The sequence below is a fragment of the Pongo pygmaeus genome, chromosome 9, assembly GCF_028885625.2.
Source record: "Pongo pygmaeus isolate AG05252 chromosome 9, NHGRI_mPonPyg2-v2.0_pri, whole genome shotgun sequence".
NCBI classification, from domain to species: domain Eukaryota; kingdom Metazoa; phylum Chordata; class Mammalia; order Primates; family Hominidae; genus Pongo; species Pongo pygmaeus.
Genome location: NC_072382.2, coordinates 45,899,201 through 45,916,848, shown reverse-complemented (window position 1 = coordinate 45,916,848; position 17,648 = coordinate 45,899,201). Strand labels below are relative to the sequence as shown.

The window sequence follows — 17,648 nt, the reverse complement described above, 5'->3', positions numbered from 1 at the left end:
AAGACAAAGCCAAAAAGTAGATCTTGGAAAAAAGTAACTTCTAGAAATATTATTAGAATTTCTTAATGTCATCTGCTTTGTGTTGCACCATGTGCAAAGAAACTTGTGCATAGCAGGTAAACCAAAACCAAGTAGACTAGTAGACACTTCTTGAATGGCCTCAGACACTAAGTATCAGTACTTCTACCAATGAATAGAAGTTACTCGGTGATATATTTCATCTCACTTTAAGGGAGACATTTCCAAAAGAGTTATCCAAAGGTGGAGTCAGGTATTTTGTAAGGTAATGGATTGCCTTTTGGGGAAGGACTTAAGCCAGAGTTGGACAGGTTTGTGTTTGAGATGTTGTTAAGGTCGCTCAAGCTTTAAATGTCAGAATCGGCTGACTGGATTTATGTTTTTATTCCATTCTTGGCTGTCAATAAAGAACAAGAGAATACATTTATGTCTTTCATCAGCATCCATCCATGTAGCTATTATTTTTTATGCACGGGCAAATATTCTGCTGGCCATAAGGATAGTAAGACTTTGACTATAAAAGGCACCTATCAAGAATTGTTCCTACTTCCTTCAACCTTGGTGGTAGGATCTAGGAGCAATCTAATTGTCTCAAGGTTGCCCAAATTGCCCACTTGTTCCTACTCAGTGGCTAATACATTCACATCTTTTCTAAAAGACTCAGATCTCCATGGTGGTGTATGCATGCTGTTAATGAATTAACAGTGTTTATGGCCTCTGGATGAAATCGTTCTTAAGAATATCCTAAAAGAACTTGCTAACTGCTACTGGATGTTTTAGTAATTAGAGTCTGGCAGCTAGCTGTAGATTTGGGTCTCAGATCAGCCACTTACTAGCTTTATGACAGTGGTCATGTTATTTAAGTTATGAACCTCAGCTCCATTATTTGCAGAATAGGAATAAGGACAGATCTCCCACACAGAGCAGAACTGACTTGCAGTGTAAATGAGATAATACATGTGAACAGCTTGGCGGTACCTAGCACAAGGTAAATGGTCAATGATGTTAGTTAATGCTACTGTAAATGATGGTTGGTTGTTCTCTAAGTTCCCTTGGCTAGATTCTAAGCTTCTGTGCTTCCTATATTGCAGACATTGATGAATGTGCCTTAAGAACTCACACCTGTTGGAATGATTCTGCCTGCATCAACCTGGCAGGGGGCTTTGACTGTCTCTGCCCCTCTGGGCCCTCCTGCTCTGGTGACTGTCCTCATGACGGGGGGCTGAAGCACAATGGCCAAGTGTGGACCTTGAAAGAAGACAGGTGTTCTGTCTGCTCCTGCAAGGTGAGGCTGATGTGGTGCAGAAGAAATTGAAACTGTTCTTTCTCTTCTCCCCTCACTTTTCTGCCTCCCCACCTCTCTTCCTCTTGCTGTTGACTGTAGTTCCTGAACAGGCTTCTCCTGTTCTTATCTACACTACAGCTAATGATGATGCTAAGGGGTAGGGAAACCTGCTTTGAATTGATTGTGTTCTTAGTGGAAAGTGAGGTATAAGATTGAGAAGGAACTGCAGAGAAGGGGAAGCAGGGTAGAAAAGCCAATGATAGTCCTCCCACTGAAAGCCTACAGTGCCTTTAAGGTTGGTTGGGTGAGAGTTTTAATGAGCCCTCATCCCACACTTATACAAACTTGCTGATTAAAACTACTCTTTGCCTAAGATAACCGCCTGCATGAACTTGCTCACTTTATGACATCATCTAGAAAAGCAAGGCCAACAGACTTGCATCCAGTGCTGAGACAGGTGGATTTTCATTTTGAACAAATGATAATGATAGTATGAGGCCTCTTAGAAATTGATGTCTTCTTTGTTCTTCTCAGTGCTGGGCCATTCCTTATATTAAGTTGTTTGAAAGTGAGCTCAATGCTTATGAAAATAAAATTCTGTCATCATTTGGTTTTGCTTTATGCTTTGCAAAATGGGTCTATTAAAGTGTTTGATCTCTTTGTGCTTTATTTCTTCTTTTATTGATCTTGCCTATTTATTTTCTCCTTTGTTATTGCTCTACTGTAGCTCTTGCCTTGTATGTCTAGGTCTGTTGGGATGGGACTATTTAATCTTGAGCTTTATGGGCATGGGAACCAAGAGAAATTACTTGCTTAGTAGCCTCTTAGAGAGAGAAGTCTCCTGATAAATTCCCAGTGTGCTGAAACAGAGCTGAAATGAGCCTTAAGAAATCATCCAGTTCATCCACTTGCCTTCATCTGCCACACATCCACAGACCTGGGGCCACCTAGTTAGGAGGGCCACATTATGAAGCGCTAGATCATTACCCCCAACGCCTATGTTTTCCCCTTTCACATAAACCTAGTTTCCCACACTCCAATCTAGATTTGTTTTCCCTTACTGAAGCACCTGCTATGTTTCAGCCACCCTGTAATTCAAAAAAGCAGCATCATGTTTACTTCTTACAGCACTACTTCGAAAGACAATGAAACTGAATTTCCATGGGATAAAGTAACTTGCCCTAAATATTAAAGATATAAATGTCTAAGCTGTGACTTGAACTCCACTTGCTTGGCTCAAAGTTCATAGTTTTTCCATCTTGTCAGATGTCTTGTAACACTCTACAATGATATTTATTGGTATATTGAAAACCAGTTAGGTAACTGGTAATCTAACTTGACTGAGCTCAGACTTTCAACTCAGACTTTTGACTTTCAACTAGATTCCATGTACTTCCTTGTATGTAAGTGACTGGTGAGACATTCCCTCAAGGGGTTTTGAAGTTATTGAGTATAATATTTAACCACATGGTGCTGACTCAAAGGGCGAAATTTTTTAAGAGAAGAAAAATCTCATTGTGGGTTAGACTATTTCCATAATTCCTTATGGAAGAGGATGGTAATTAGGTCTCCCATTCAGCCAGCAGAATGGGGGTGAATTCTTTGCTAGGCCATTTCAAGAAACTATTGTGTTATTAAACTTTTGAGGATGATCATTACATATCCTCACATCGTTTTTGGGCTTTCTAGGTCCCCAGTCCCTGGAATAGGCAAAGGACATTAGTGGAGTCTTGACTAGTATGAGAGTAAAATTCTCCTTTCAGTTTTTGTTTTATTTAAGCCATGATGAAGCAGGGAACTTACTAATCATTGAAAATTTCCCAGAGCTTCTTTAATTAACTGTGTTAATAATCCAAGCAACCTAAATTGATTTCTTCTTTTTTGAATCCTGAAGTGTTTCCAAAGCCTTATGAGAATTAGACTGAAATTTCCACAGGGGATGAGCAATTTGTGTAATCTAATTTTGTTAATATGATGCACCTTCACTGCAAAGCACTGCAATTTCTGAATAAAGTACAGGCAGATTTCTATACATAAATCTTTTGTTTGTTTGTGTTCTACATGTACTTATTGCCCATTTATAGTACAGTTTCCCAGAGGTTGTGGAGGGGGAAGAGAGCCTGGTTTAGGAGCTGAATTAAGCATCCTAAATCAGCTTCTGTAAGTCACCATTATAAAATGAACTGTTTGTGGCCCTCCTTGTTTCTATTATTTGAAGTTGAAAGTGCTCTATTTCAATTTGATAAGAAATATCTCCAATACTTACACATCAAAATGGGTGACTATAATGACATCATCTTGCAAGCTAAGAAGTAAAATCAAGGTTGGGATATAAAGTACTATCTTTTCAATCATATCCTTGATGTTTCAGATTTAAATGCCATCCATCAAATTATGCAACAGCAGAATTACGCAAACCAACAAAAGGTCAAGACTTACTGCTGAAGGAAGTAGAGTTAAAATTCTTTTAAAAGGCTACTTTCCCCTTTGAGAGTCAGTACACCAGCTTAGCTGCTAGTGTTTCATGGTAATTGATAAAAAGGCCTTGAAACATGTCCACAGATGAATAGAGTTCAATGATGAAGCTAGGCTAGCATAAATGGATTTGGGCTTTTGTTTAGATTCTGTGTACTTCCTTGGCAGTGACAATGTTTTTGTGCATCTTTAGACACCTAGTTAATTAGATACAGAAAGATTGCTGCACAGCTTAAAACTTACATCCCTCCAGCATTATTTAGACCACAGGAACCCAGATGAAAAGTGGTTGTCTCTCTGGGATTGATCCCTAAATCTTGATTACAGCCCAGCATCTTTTCATAGATACCCATCTGTGGCTCTTCCATTCATAAATTTGTCCAGGACTTTAGGGAGACATCTTTATTTTCTGCCTGTGCTACACGGGAAGGTAGAGATGTCCCCAGCTTATTCATTTCTAGGAAATGTAGTATTTTAGTATGAGTAGTTGTGTTTATGTTGCAGATCATGGAGATGAAGATGTAAATGGATACACAAACAATTAACCACTTGTCATATATGGTAGAGCTATGAACAATTTGCTGTGGGAACACAGAAAGGGGAAGCATAGTCAGCCCTCTGTATTTGTTGGTTCTACATTCTTGAATTCAACCAACCCCAGATCAAAAGTGTTTAAAAAACAAAGATAATGCAAATTTAAATTAATAATATAAATATTTCATTTATACCCTATTAGGTATTATTAGTAATCTAGAGATGATTTAAAGTATATGGGAGGATATGCATAGGTGGTTTGCAATACTATGCAGTTATATGCAAATACTATGCCATTTTATATAAGGGACTTGAACATCTGCAGATTCTGGTATCTGTGCAGAGGTCTTTGAACCAATCCCCCAGAGATACTGAGGGACGACTGAATGCTCTACTTTGGGAAGATGCAGAAGCGAATAGGGAAAGCCTTTCACAGAGAAGGTGATCTTTGAAGGGGCCCTTAAAGAATGAGGAATTTAATCAAGTAGAGATGTAGGGGAAGGTGAATCCCAAACAAGAGGGAACTGTAAGAGCAAAAATGAGAAAGTGTAAGAATATATGTTGTATTAGAAATATGAAGTGAATGATGAGCTTAAAAATATCAGGAACAAAAAGAGTATAAGAAGGGTATAGTCACTGATGAGCTGAGAGATTAAGGCTGAAGACAGAGCCAGGCCATGGGATTTAGACTTCATCCTGTGGGCAGCAAATGATCATAAGAAATTTTACGTTTGGAATTGGCAGGGCCCAATCAAGGTCTGATTGACAGCATGATGGATGACCTGAGGAGATAGAAGCTAACTAGAAAGAAATCACTTAGGCTGAGGTAAAGGTTCAGAGGAGTAAAGATGAAAACCTGAAAGAGGGATAGAGAAGTAACATCTAATGGGAGAAAATGCAGAAGTGAAAAATGGGTCCTGATGACTGATGATGCTAGAGACTTAGTGTCTGTGGTAATGTCTTCCCTATTCTCTGGGCAAAAAAAAGCTCCTGAGTAGCATGTTTGAGACATAGCTGCCCATTTTCTCAGGTGAACAGGATTCAGGTGCCATTACATAAGAACCAGGGTCTGCAAGTGGGCTTGTATGCTACTACATCTATACCTACATGTACACTTATACCTATACCTATACTATTATGAGTAGTAACTGGATAATCTAGTGGGAGGAAGAGAGCAAACTATGAAGGCCAGATATTGTTTCTATGGTTTCATACAGTTAAAAAATGTGAGTAGCATTCATCTTGAAAACAAAGTAATACTAAAGACTTGAGCAGTATTAGTTCTTGAGTTTTTCTGGGGTTTAGAGATGAGTAGGGAAAGGGATACCATAAATAGCCAGTAAACTTCCATGTTATAATAAAGTCAGGGACGAATTACTGTGGAAAGGAAAGGCAAAGTGGAGAAGACCTTTTTCATGAGATTGTCTGGAATCATGGCCATCTGACCTGTTTATATAAACCTATTCCCAGAAACTGAAGATGGTCATGCCAGGGACACTCTCAAGCACTCGTGTATCTCTTTCTGGCAAGGAGGAAAGAATCTGATCTATGAGGAGCAGTCAGCATACTGGTTCTGCCTTCATAAGAATAGGACTTACTCACAGGAAGAAGCCAGGGAAGAGTCTGGTCTGTGCCTGGGGCCAGGATAAAAGTAAACTTTCTGAATTCCAGCAAACTGCTCATAAAAATGCTTTGCCTTGCTCTTCGAACCCAACTAACAGCATTATAAATATTTTCCTGTCTATTGTGGTTTTGATGGTTGGAGTTAGCTGTGCAAGCTGTAAGATTGTGTTTCTTTTCCTTGGAAAGAGGAACTTATTGGAAGGTTTCATTTGGCACTCAAAACTCTAGGGGTCCTGTAAAGGAACAGGGCGTCTCTTTCTAATTTTCCCTGACTCTTTCTCCTGTGGTAGTGTTCCAAACCCTGCCTTGTCCTTGCAGGAGCTTGAACGTTACACCATGCTACCTCTCCATCTGACTGGGTGATGTTGTTTCTCCATCAATGGTTTTGAAGCTTTGCACCAGAATCACCTGCAGGGCTTGTGAAACTTTGATCACTGGCTCTACCCTCAGTATTTTCTGGTTCAGTAGATCTGGGGTGGGGTGCAAGAATTTGCATTTTTCAGTAGTTCCCAGGAAATGGTAATGCTGCTGGTTTGAGGACTGCCACTTTGAAAACTTTTGCCCCAAGAATCTTTCTGATATCACTTTATCTAAAATTAGTTTTTCCTATCCCCTAGCCTCCTCATGATACAAAAGGTGCATCATAGTGGAAAATCATTGTTATGAAAGTTCAGGTTAGGGATAAGTTTCTGTTTTGTTATTAGTTTTCTACATGGAAAAGGCATTTCCCTCTCTGGGCTTGGTTTCCTCTTCATTAAATTGAGATAACTGGATAAAATGACTGCTAAATGTGTTTCTACCCCAGGTGTTAGGACTAAGGGACTAGTGTGTGGGCTGTGTCCTGAAGGCAAAATTAATACTTTGTAAAAAGATTGGAAATCACAGCTCAATTTGTGTGTGAGAAAGTAGAATAGGCGCGTCTAGGTTACCAGCCCTAATTTCGTAGTCTATATCAGGCATCAGCAAGGTTTTTTTCTTTAAAGGGTCATGTTGTAAATATTTCATGTTTTGTAGACCATAAAGCTTCGGTCCCAAATATTCAATTCTGCCATTGCAGTGTGAAAAAAAATGTCCCAAATACCCAGTTCTGCCATTGCAGTGTGAAAAAGACCCACAGACAAAATGTAAATGAACAAGTGAACTTGAGTTCCAATAACACTTCATTTACAAAAACAGGCATCAGGTTGAATTTGTACCATGGGCATCAGTTTTCCAACCCAAAGTTTATATTACTGTTTTACAGAAATAATCTGACCTATGTCCACCTTCTTGATTTAGAAGTTTCAAAACTCTATGGCAGAAAAAAAATGAGTGATATTATGTAATCTGGAGTAAATATATCAGTGTGTTGACTATTCAGTATTAAAATTTGTAATTAATAGCAAAAAAACCTATAATTTTTCTATGGCATAAGAAAAAATGTATTTTTTACCAGATAGGAAACTTTGTTTCCCTGCTTTTTAAAATTCAGAAGCAACTTAAATATTAGAACAGTTATTAATTGCTTATCCTTGAACTTGCAGTATAAAATTGCATCAAAACAGCTTCTGTGGCAGAAGATTGCAAAAATACATCTTTGGCACATAAGTAGGGATTGTTCAAACCACCCAAGTTGGAATAGAGATCAAACTCTGGAAAGAGCCTCAAAGATCTCTGATAAAAGATTACTTATCATCAGTGAGCTCCATACTCTCCCCAAATTTAGTTTCTAGTGTGATTGTGCTCTGTGAGCTGATGTTTTATAATGGCATTCTCATTGTATTAATGGAGTCACCTGTGACATTTTCATTATTAAAAATGATTTTCTTGACAGTTACCCTGTAATTCAAAGGCAAAGTGAACATTGCCATTGTTCTGAAACATGTTAGAAGCTAAGGGGGGCCTATTTGGCATTTTCACATAATTGATGAGATGTGAAATTGCTTTATTTTGCACTAACCCTGGAGGCTATCCATTTATTCTTATTCATTCTTTTAATCAGCACATGGGAAGAAAACTGAGTCTCATAGCCTGTTGTGCAGCAACCTTTTCTGAAAGAATTTATCCTTTTGTTTGATGCCGGCCACAGACACAGCCATGCTGGTTCCTGAGGCATGATCCTTCTACATTTGGGAAGAGTGATCGTGTGCCATTGGAAGCTGAGCTGATCGAATAGGTTTATGTAGTAGCTATCATTAGTTTGCTTAGTTTTTGTTGGTTAAAGTAAGTCTTCAGGGAGTCATTTGGGGCCATGGTGACACAAGCAAAATATATGAGTGAGTTAAAATAATGGTATATGAGCTGTAAACCTAAGGCCTATTGTTGGGAAATTCCTAGGATCGGGACACTTCCTTGTCCTGACTAGCTGGATTCTCTGATTCAATTCACTTGCTAAAATATAGAGTCTCTTGCTTTCTTTCTATATACACATTTGCATACACATGCAAATGTATATGTGTGTGTATAATCTTTCATCTCTTGATATTTTTGGAACACCATGATTTCTTGTTATTTGTATAGCAAAAGAGCCAATGCACACGATACATTTTTCAACCTGTTGTTATATATGTAGCTGGCATGTCTGCTTTCCATTCTCCTTAAAGAATATAAAGCTTTTAAGGTTTCCACTTTAGCTGACACAAAACATCTCAGCAAGTCCTGTCTGATTATTCAGCGTTGTTGTGGATAAAGTAGATAAAGACCCTGAGGGCAAGTCCATCAAGTTTTCAGATGTCACTAAGCTGCGAAGGAGGGTGAGCTATAGTAAATGGCAGAAATAGCATTTACAAAGCATTGTGACAGGAAGAAGAGATGAAATAGATCTAACAATATGAAATGCAACAGAGATAAACATCAAGTTGTATACTTGCTGCCCCTAAACAGCCAACTGCACAAGATGAGATAGGGCTTAATGAGGTTTTAGTCTTCATTAAGCTCAATATTAGCCAACACTATGGCATAGTCAAAGAAAGTAAATACAGTCATGCATCACTTAATGACAGGGATACATTCTAAGAAATGAGTCATTAGGCTTTTTCATCACTGTGTCAACATCATAGAGTATATTTAAACAAACCTAGATGGAATAGCTTACTACACACCTAGGCTATTTGGTATAGTCTATTGCTTCTAGGCTATAAACCTGGACAGCATGATCCTACACTTAGTATTGTAGGCAATTGTAACACAGTGGTAAGTATTTGTATATCTAAACATAGAAAAGGTACAATAACAATACATATAAAAGACAAAAAGTGGTATACCTGTATAGAACACTTACCATGAATGGAGCTTACGGGACTAGAAGTTGCGGTAGGTGAGTGAGTGAGTGAATGTTGGGTGCATGTGAAGGCCTAGGATATTACTGTTCACTTCTGTACACTTTATGAACCTTGTATACTTAGGCTACACTAAATTTTGAAAAAGAATTTTTTTCTTCAATAAATTAACCTTAGCTTATTGTAAATTTTTTACTTTATAAACTTTTTAATTTTTGTAACTTTTTGACTCTTGTGTAATAACACTTAGTTTAAAACACAAACACATTGTACAGCTGTACAAAATATTTTCTTTATATTCTTATTCTATAAGCTTTTTCTAATTTTTTAAAACTTATTAAACATTTTTTTCAAACTGGCACACAAAAACACCCCTTAACCTAGGTCTCCACAGGGTCAGGATTATCAATATCACTGTCTTTCACCTCCATATTTTCCTCCATGTCTTGTCCCACTGGAAGGTCTTCAGGGACGATAATATGCACAGAGCTATCGTCTCTTATGATAACAATGCCTTCTTCTAGAATACCTCCTGAGGACTTGCCTGAGGCTGTTTTAGTTATCTCTTTTTTTTAATAAGTAGGAATAATACATTCTAAAATAATGATTAAAAAAGATAGATAGTATACTAAATACATAAACCAGTTACCTAGCCATTTATCATCATTATCAAGCAGTATGTACAGTAAATGACTGTAGGTGTACATTTTTATACAACTGGTAGCTCAGTAGGCTTGTTTACACAAGCATCGTTACAAACACATGCATGAGTAATACAGTGCGTTACATAATGGCTGCGATGTCACTAGGTGACAGGAATTTTTCAGCTTCATTCAAATTCTATAGGACCACCTTTGTATGTGTAGTACGTCAGTGACCAAAATTTCATTGTGTGGCACAAGACTTTATTGAAAAAAGCCTGCATTAAAGAAAGTACAACACTTAAAACAAGGTGAGAACGAAATTCAATTCAGTCTTTCTTCAAAGACCATTGCTGAATAATTCTATTTAGTTCTCTCTCAGCTACCTCATTTGAGAAATAGAGATATACATTCGTATTCCACAAATTATCAGGATTAAATGTGATCACGCATGTAAATGCCTCTGCACAATGTATAACACAAGATAAGTATTAAATGCATGGTAGAATATGATGATGATGATGATGATGATGATGATTATGATGATGATATATACTTAAAACTGTTGAAAGAAAAGGCAACTATGACAGTGAAAGCATTATAAATGATGGGGACTGGTCAAGAAGTTAGAGGTGTTTACCCGGAGATGAAACATCTCAGTGAATACATAAGAGCTGTCTTCTAAAAACTGAAGAACTGAACCATGACAGAGTGTTTGGAGTTCTGTTATTACCGAAAGTATGGATTCAGGTCAATGGATAGAAGTAATGAGAAGTCTGATTTTTTACATTATAACATGTACAGAGATGCACACTGAATTCTCTCCATAGTGGTGAATTCAAGACTGGAGAGCCTCAAGCACTTCAACTTTTGAATATGGCTGCTATAAAGAGGATTCAACTATAGGTCAGGAGGCTTGGTTATATGTTCTTTAAGGTAAATTCCAGCCCTGAGACTCTTTGGTTTTTTAAAATATTCAGCAAATTACTTATAAGCATGAATGGTGATGACAGGTCTTACCTTAAATTTTCAGCAATGAAGAACATTGTTTAAGAAATTAATGTAAGCAACAGACATATAAAAAAAGATATGCTGCAAAATGTTTAGTCTTACTGCTTAAGTGCTGCTGACTTTCAATTTTTTGTAACTATGAGTCCTCAGAGGCAATACTTCAAAAACTGTACTGTGCTTACAATATGGGAGAACTGCCATAAGGTGGAAAGAGGCACTTGATTATACCCCCCTGTAGTACACAACTTTAAGGCAATCTTGCCGAAGAAGAATATTTTGAGACCATAACAATTGGTGGTGCTGCTTGGAGAACCACTACTTAACTATGTCATCTTGGATAAGTGGTTTAGCCTCTCTGGATCTAAGTTAATTTTTCTGTATAAAGGACATAATCAGACTTCCTTTCACAGTTGGGACAGGGATATAGTTAGATGAATGTATTTGAATATGTTAAGTGGTAGTATGGGAATACAGGAGCATGATTTTCCACTCAAATGACTTATTGAACATATATGCATTTTTAGCTGCTTACTTATAATTCTTACTTAGAAATATGATTTTTAAGAACCCCTTTGAAAAAGATTTTCAAAAAACATGCTGACTTTTTGCTAAACTTAAAAATGTTCCTATTTTTTCTGCTCTGCAAGCAAAATCAGGGAAAGAAAGGGTGTGTTTGTGAGAACACAAGTGTGTGCTTCAGTTTTGAACAGAATGAGAGGTGGCCAGGGGATGACTAAAAATCCAAGAAGTTCATTTCTCATAGTGTAGCTGTCCGTCATGTCCTAAATGATGAAACCTCCTTAACTTCATTTCTAAACAGGATGGCAAGATATTCTGCCGACGGACAGCTTGTGATTGCCAGAATCCAAGTGCTGACCTTTTCTGTTGCCCAGAATGTGACACCAGAGTCACAAGTCAATGTTTAGACCAAAATGGTCACAAGCTGTATCGAAGTGGAGACAATTGGACCCATAGCTGTCAGCAGTGTCGGTGTCTGGTATGTTGGCTTCCTTTACAGGGTGTTGAGCCTTTACTCTGAAAGAGGTTACAAATTCAGTTGTCTGTGGGACCTAGTTCCCCGTTTTTCATAATACTGTACAGGGAGCTCTGTGGGGCCTGTGGCTAAGGGTCATGTTCTCTGCCTAAAGATATTCAGGCTGTATTTGAAATACTGTACAAAGTAAAAAGCACATATTTATGGGACAGATTTGACCCAAACAATGACAGTTTACAGCTACTACTAATAAGAAATCAAGATCAAGAAAAATCTCTGCAACAAAGGAAGCTTTCAAAACCTTGACTAGTACTTGTAGTCCTGACACAGCTAAATCTTTCATTTATGTGCCATAACCCTTAAAGATTTCAATATAAGAGGTAACAAAATAAAGTAGAAATATCAGAGATTTAATCATAGAGACCTAGAATCTAAATGTGGTCCTCCCACATGCTAGCTTAAAATGATTACCTTGGGCAAGTCTTAGCATTTTACTGACTATTCTGTCCCTCAAGTGGACACAGGTGTGTGAGTATATCTGAGGGAAAGAATGGGCTGTTATGAAGATTACAAGATATATAAGAAGGACAAATATAATACTTGGCTTAGAGAAGGCACTTAGTGTATGGTAGTGACTATCGTTAATACTTCCTACCTTGAAAAATCTTTTCAGATACTACATGTTTAAAAAGAAAAAAATGAAGGTTGTTATAAATATTAATATAGGGCTAATAATGGTATAATTAGATTTGAGAAAGTCCAGAGAAAAGGCTTAATTTCTTGACCTCGTTCTTTCAATTTCAAATTATATCACAAAGATTTCTAGCAATGAGAAGACTTCTAGGACACATTGTCATGGAATGTGATATCCCATATGTAAAGTCACAACTATGGAACATTCTGAGTTGATTGGTAATGGAAACTATTAGCTGCGTGTCTGTAAGTTAACATTTGCTGACATGAATGATTCTCATTTTATGGGTACTGTATGAAAACAAGTATTCAGATAAATTATGCTCTAAATTTCCATCAGATTTTTTTTAAGTCTTCAGGTGAATGTGCAGATAATCTTAACAGAATATGTCTTTCTTAATCACCCCTACGACTGAGAAGTATGACTCAGATAAATAAAAATTGTAGTCATTTTTTAAAACTCCCACCCAAGGACAAAAAAGTCAATACAACTGTAGAATTAGTTTCCCTATGAGACTGGCAAATTGCATTTCTTTTCCAAGAAGCTAACCATCAGGCATCCAGAAGAATTGGTATTAATTTGATGCATGAAATTTTCATAGATAGAATTTCAAAAGTATATCCTCTTCCATCCTAGCCCCTAAGATGAATATTTCTCAGGAAAACGGAAGCTGTTAAACACTTAACTTATGAATTACTTGAGAATACTGTGGGTCATACTTAATAAATATTCAAGACTTTTCATGTGCCAGACTTTGTATGATGTAACAGTGAGCAAGATAGACATGGCCTATACCCACACAAAGCCCATAGTCTTATGGAGATTACTGAACAATTAAACAAGTTACCATATATTATAAGGTATTATGCCATAGATTATAATTCATGATAGCAGAGGAAGAGGATGCATAGTGAAATAGTTTTATTGTGGGCAGCTCAATGAAGCCACAGATGCCAGATGCTGAGACACACAAAAGCTCCGTTTGAACTGCAATCTAGAAAGTTCAGTGGTCACATGTTATATTCAAAACCATTCTGAAATGGTTCTCTTGACATTGCCCAACCTTAACTTTAAATTTGATTGAAATATTACAGTGCTTCAGGTTCTGCTTTTGACCTTAAGAGAAATTAATTGCTCTTTATATACTAGACAGTACCTTATAATTTATTTATTAGCCTTTATTGACCAAAACCGTGCTAAACATGATGGAGAGAAAGTAACAAGCCAAAAGTCTGAAAGCTCAAAACTTAATGTGGAATTGTACTAATTATAAGTATCATGTTAAAATAATTATAGGCTGTGCTTGGCACACAAAGAAGTTCACCTAGTTCTTTCTGTGTCCTGCAGTATAGATGGTCAGCAAAAGCATTCTGAAAGAAGTGAGACCTGTAGTAGGTCTTCAAGGAGGAAGTGTATTATATTCTCAACGGTGTCAACTAGAAACATTCAGCGATGAGAATTACTGTGCTCTCTTTCCCCTTCTATGACTTTGGGAATAAAATTATGCATAGAACAATAATGCGACCTTTTTTGCTTTTCATCTACAGGAAGGAGAGGTAGATTGCTGGCCACTCACTTGCCCCAACTTGAGCTGTGAGTACACAGCTATCTTAGAAGGGGAATGTTGTCCCCGCTGTGTCAGTGACCCCTGCCTAGCTGATAACATTGCCTATGACATCAGAAAAACTTGCCTGGACAGCTACGGTGTTTCAAGGCTTAGCGGCTCAGTGTGGACGATGGCTGGATCTCCCTGCACAACCTGTAAATGCAAGGTAATTGGATGTTCTTCAGATATTGAAGCCTTAAACAATTGCCAGAGAACACTTGCAGGAGGTCCACTCCTGATATTTCTGAATGCACAGGTTCAATGGACATGGTGGAAACTCTGGCATACATTTACTTCTCATAGGAATTTAATATGTATGAATATTATCATAGCTGCACCCTGTAAAAAGGCAAATTCCAAATGAGCATGAAATAAAAGAATTGCTCCTGCCTTTGAACTACATAATTTTGACATTGATTCTTGGCTGAATTATGACCAATTTAGGCTCTTTTGACCTGCATATTAAATAAAAAGAAAAGAAAGAAAGGGAAAGAACAAGGAAGGGAAGGAGAAAGAAAAGAAGGAAGGAAGGGAGGGAGGAAAAGAGGGAAGGAGGGAGGGAAAGAGGGAGGAAGGAAGAAAACCAGTCAACTTCCTTTCATCCTGGAAAAGTTTCTAAGTTCTTTTATTAAACTGTCAATGTTAGGGGAAAAAAGTCCTCTCAAGTTGTTTTGCTTCGTTTAATTATCAGAGTGCCTAAGGTGGGGACCTGCAACTCTTGCTACAGCATTTCATTAACAGTGATTATTTCCCTGTCTTTTTGGAGTTTTCATGAGACATCCTCATGTGTCATTAAGATTAAAAAACTGACTAATCTCTCCCTTCAAAGCTCGTGAAGAGCTGGAGTGGTAGCTGATTTGGCACAATCATTAGTTAGTGTCAAATCTCTGCCAAAATATCTGTTTAAGATTCCCATGATTAAACATGTTAAAACTAGGAGTCTACATGGTCCCATCAAACCCTGGCTCAGCTTCAAGCATCAGTGGAAGCTTCCCAACTTGCCTCTTCATGCTGTTATAAATGTAGATTTTTTTTTTTTCTGGGAAAGTATCATCTTAAGATGTAGCCCCAGTAGAAAAAGGATACTATCAGACCTCATATAGAAAAAGGTCCATGGTCGCATCTGTACCTTCAGTCCCAGAGAACTAAATGACCAGGACACAGGGAGACCTCTGTTACTTATCTGATAATTACGTGGAATTATAAAGGTATATTTATATTAGTACATAAAATTTTTAATGAGTTTATAAATATTTATATACCTAACTATGCACTATCCCCTTCTTAGTCACCATGAGAGATTTCATGCAAACCTTACTGGACCCCATCTTGGACTTGCCTGCAGATTGTTGGGGGTACTTTCAAATAGCTTCTTAAATGACAGATTGCTATCTTTTAGGGATTTATTTTTGGAAAGAATCTCGCTTGGAATAAGGACAGCAAACAGGTCATGTGAAAAGTTGGAAATCCCAGGGAGGCCTCCCAAGCAGGGATTGAGTGCAGGTGATGCGTGAAATTGAACTGCTAGCAGAATCCCAGTGAGCAGTACCCTGGAGGGTCTGTCGGTCCTTCATTTCTTTCTACTCTTTCTCTAGTTTTTTTCCTAGCATTTTTTTCTTGTCATTTTTTATAGCCTTCTTGAAGTTTGTCTCAAAATGCTGAAAGTTGTTTTGAGTATAAAAATTGCAGACTGCTAATTTATATTCCATGTCTCAACTGGCTAACACATGTTTCTTTATGTACAGAATGGAAGAGTCTGTTGTTCTGTGGATTTTGAGTGTCTTCAAAATAATTGAAGTATTTAAAATGGACTCATTGCAGAAGAATGGACAAAATGACCATCCAACGTGATTAAGAATAGGAATTGGTGGTTTGGTTTTTTTGTTTGTTTTGTTTTTGTAACCACAGATAATTGCCAAAGTTTCCATCTGAGGAAGGTGTTTGGAGGTTGCCTTTTGGACCTACCACTTTGCTCATTCTTGCTAACCTAGTCTAGGTGACCTACAGTGCAGTGCATTTAAGTCAATGGTTGTTAAAAGAAGTTTCCCGTGTTGTAAATCATGTTTCCCTCATCAGATCATTTGCAAATACATTTAAATGATCTCATGGTAAATGTTGATGTATTTTTCGGTTTATTTTGTGTACTAACATAATAGAGACTCAGCTTTTATTTATTTTGTTGATTTATGGATCAAATTCTAAAATAAAGTTGCCTGTTGTGATTTTTGTCCCATCTACTGCATACTTAGTGCTGAGATCCTTGTAAAATGTTTTGATGAAAATATGTATGTAGAGTCCAATCGCATTATACATACATTTCAAAGTGCCGAACCTTCTTAAATGCCTACTCATTCAGCTTAAACAGGCTGAAGCCAAGTATGACAAAGAAGAGAAGGACCAAAAACATAATCAAAGAATTATTTTAAAGAAAACTCGTCTCTCTTGCAAAAATAAAAAAAATAAAAATAAAAAAAAATTTAACCTGCAATTTGGAAGCAGCAATGCTTAAATCTTTTCTTGGCTTTGAAAGCAAAATTACCTTTGTGTCAGATTTATGTAGTACTTGATCATTTATAAAGCGTCACAGTTATTAATAAAGTTATAATCATAGTACATGTCACAAGTATTGTCCCTATATTACAGAAGTGTGAATTAAGGAGTTCCAGTCAACTAATTTGTTTAGAACTAGTTGATTTACAGTGTGTTGGGATTGGTAATCAAGTCTCCTAATTCCTGTTCAGTGCTTTTTTCTACTAAACTACATTGCCTCTCATATACATGAAGGAGACACCTTTAAAAAAATCTATTTGTATACTCAGAAGTTATTTTTTAGAACAGTGAATGTTTCCACTTGAGCCAATACCATATTTTTAAGAATTGGCAGTTATTAAGTTTTACAAAATGAATAAAATGCGCAAATGACATATCTGAGCTGAGAATTCAAGCTTGGTTGTAGTTTCTGGTAAATCACATCTCAGTGGTTTGTGATACCTACAGCTCTTGAATTCATCATTATTCTGAATTAAGTTGGTTTTTGGATTCTCATTCACTCCCCAACTTAAAAAAAAGACCTGACTTGTTAAGTCAGTCATGCTAAAAAAATTTTAATATCAAATATTGGTCAAATTCTTAATTTAAAATTACATGCTTAGACAACTATTATTCATTGGTATTTGTCCAGTGGAAATGATACCCAATATTTTTTCGTGAAGATGAAGTTCATTACATAAAATCAATTTTATGTATTGAATTATGATAACAACAGTTTAAATACTACATTTGACAAAGACTGATATAATATGGCAAATTAGAACACATCTCTGTTTTAATTCCCTAGATGAAACCTTGAAGAGAATTTTAATATCATTTTTTGAAAAATTTACAACAATTAAAAAAAATCTTTGCAATTTTTGTTGGAAAAAACAAAGACATTTACAAGAATTATTTGTGACTGAATATGTCAGGGATTGGTGAACTATGATCTCGTGTTAAATCTCATTATTAATAGCA

At 36.9% G+C, this 17,648-nt stretch overlaps 1 protein-coding gene across 2 annotated transcripts in view; it reads left to right on the top strand.

Annotated features, from left to right (window-relative positions):
- Positions 1-16,702, top strand: part of LOC129008432 (protein kinase C-binding protein NELL1) — a 931,522-nt gene extending 914,820 nt beyond the window's left edge. For both annotated transcript variants that reach the window (XM_054440696.2, XM_054440695.2), the window contains 4 exons: positions 1,110-1,303; positions 11,665-11,841; positions 14,080-14,304; positions 15,884-16,702. In XM_054440696.2, the coding sequence (XP_054296671.1) occupies positions 1,110-1,303; positions 11,665-11,841; positions 14,080-14,304; positions 15,884-15,934 (647 nt within the window). In that variant the 3' untranslated portion in view covers positions 15,935-16,702. The remainder of the gene's footprint in view (positions 1-1,109; positions 1,304-11,664; positions 11,842-14,079; positions 14,305-15,883) is intronic.
- Positions 16,703-17,648: the final 946 nt, after the last annotated feature.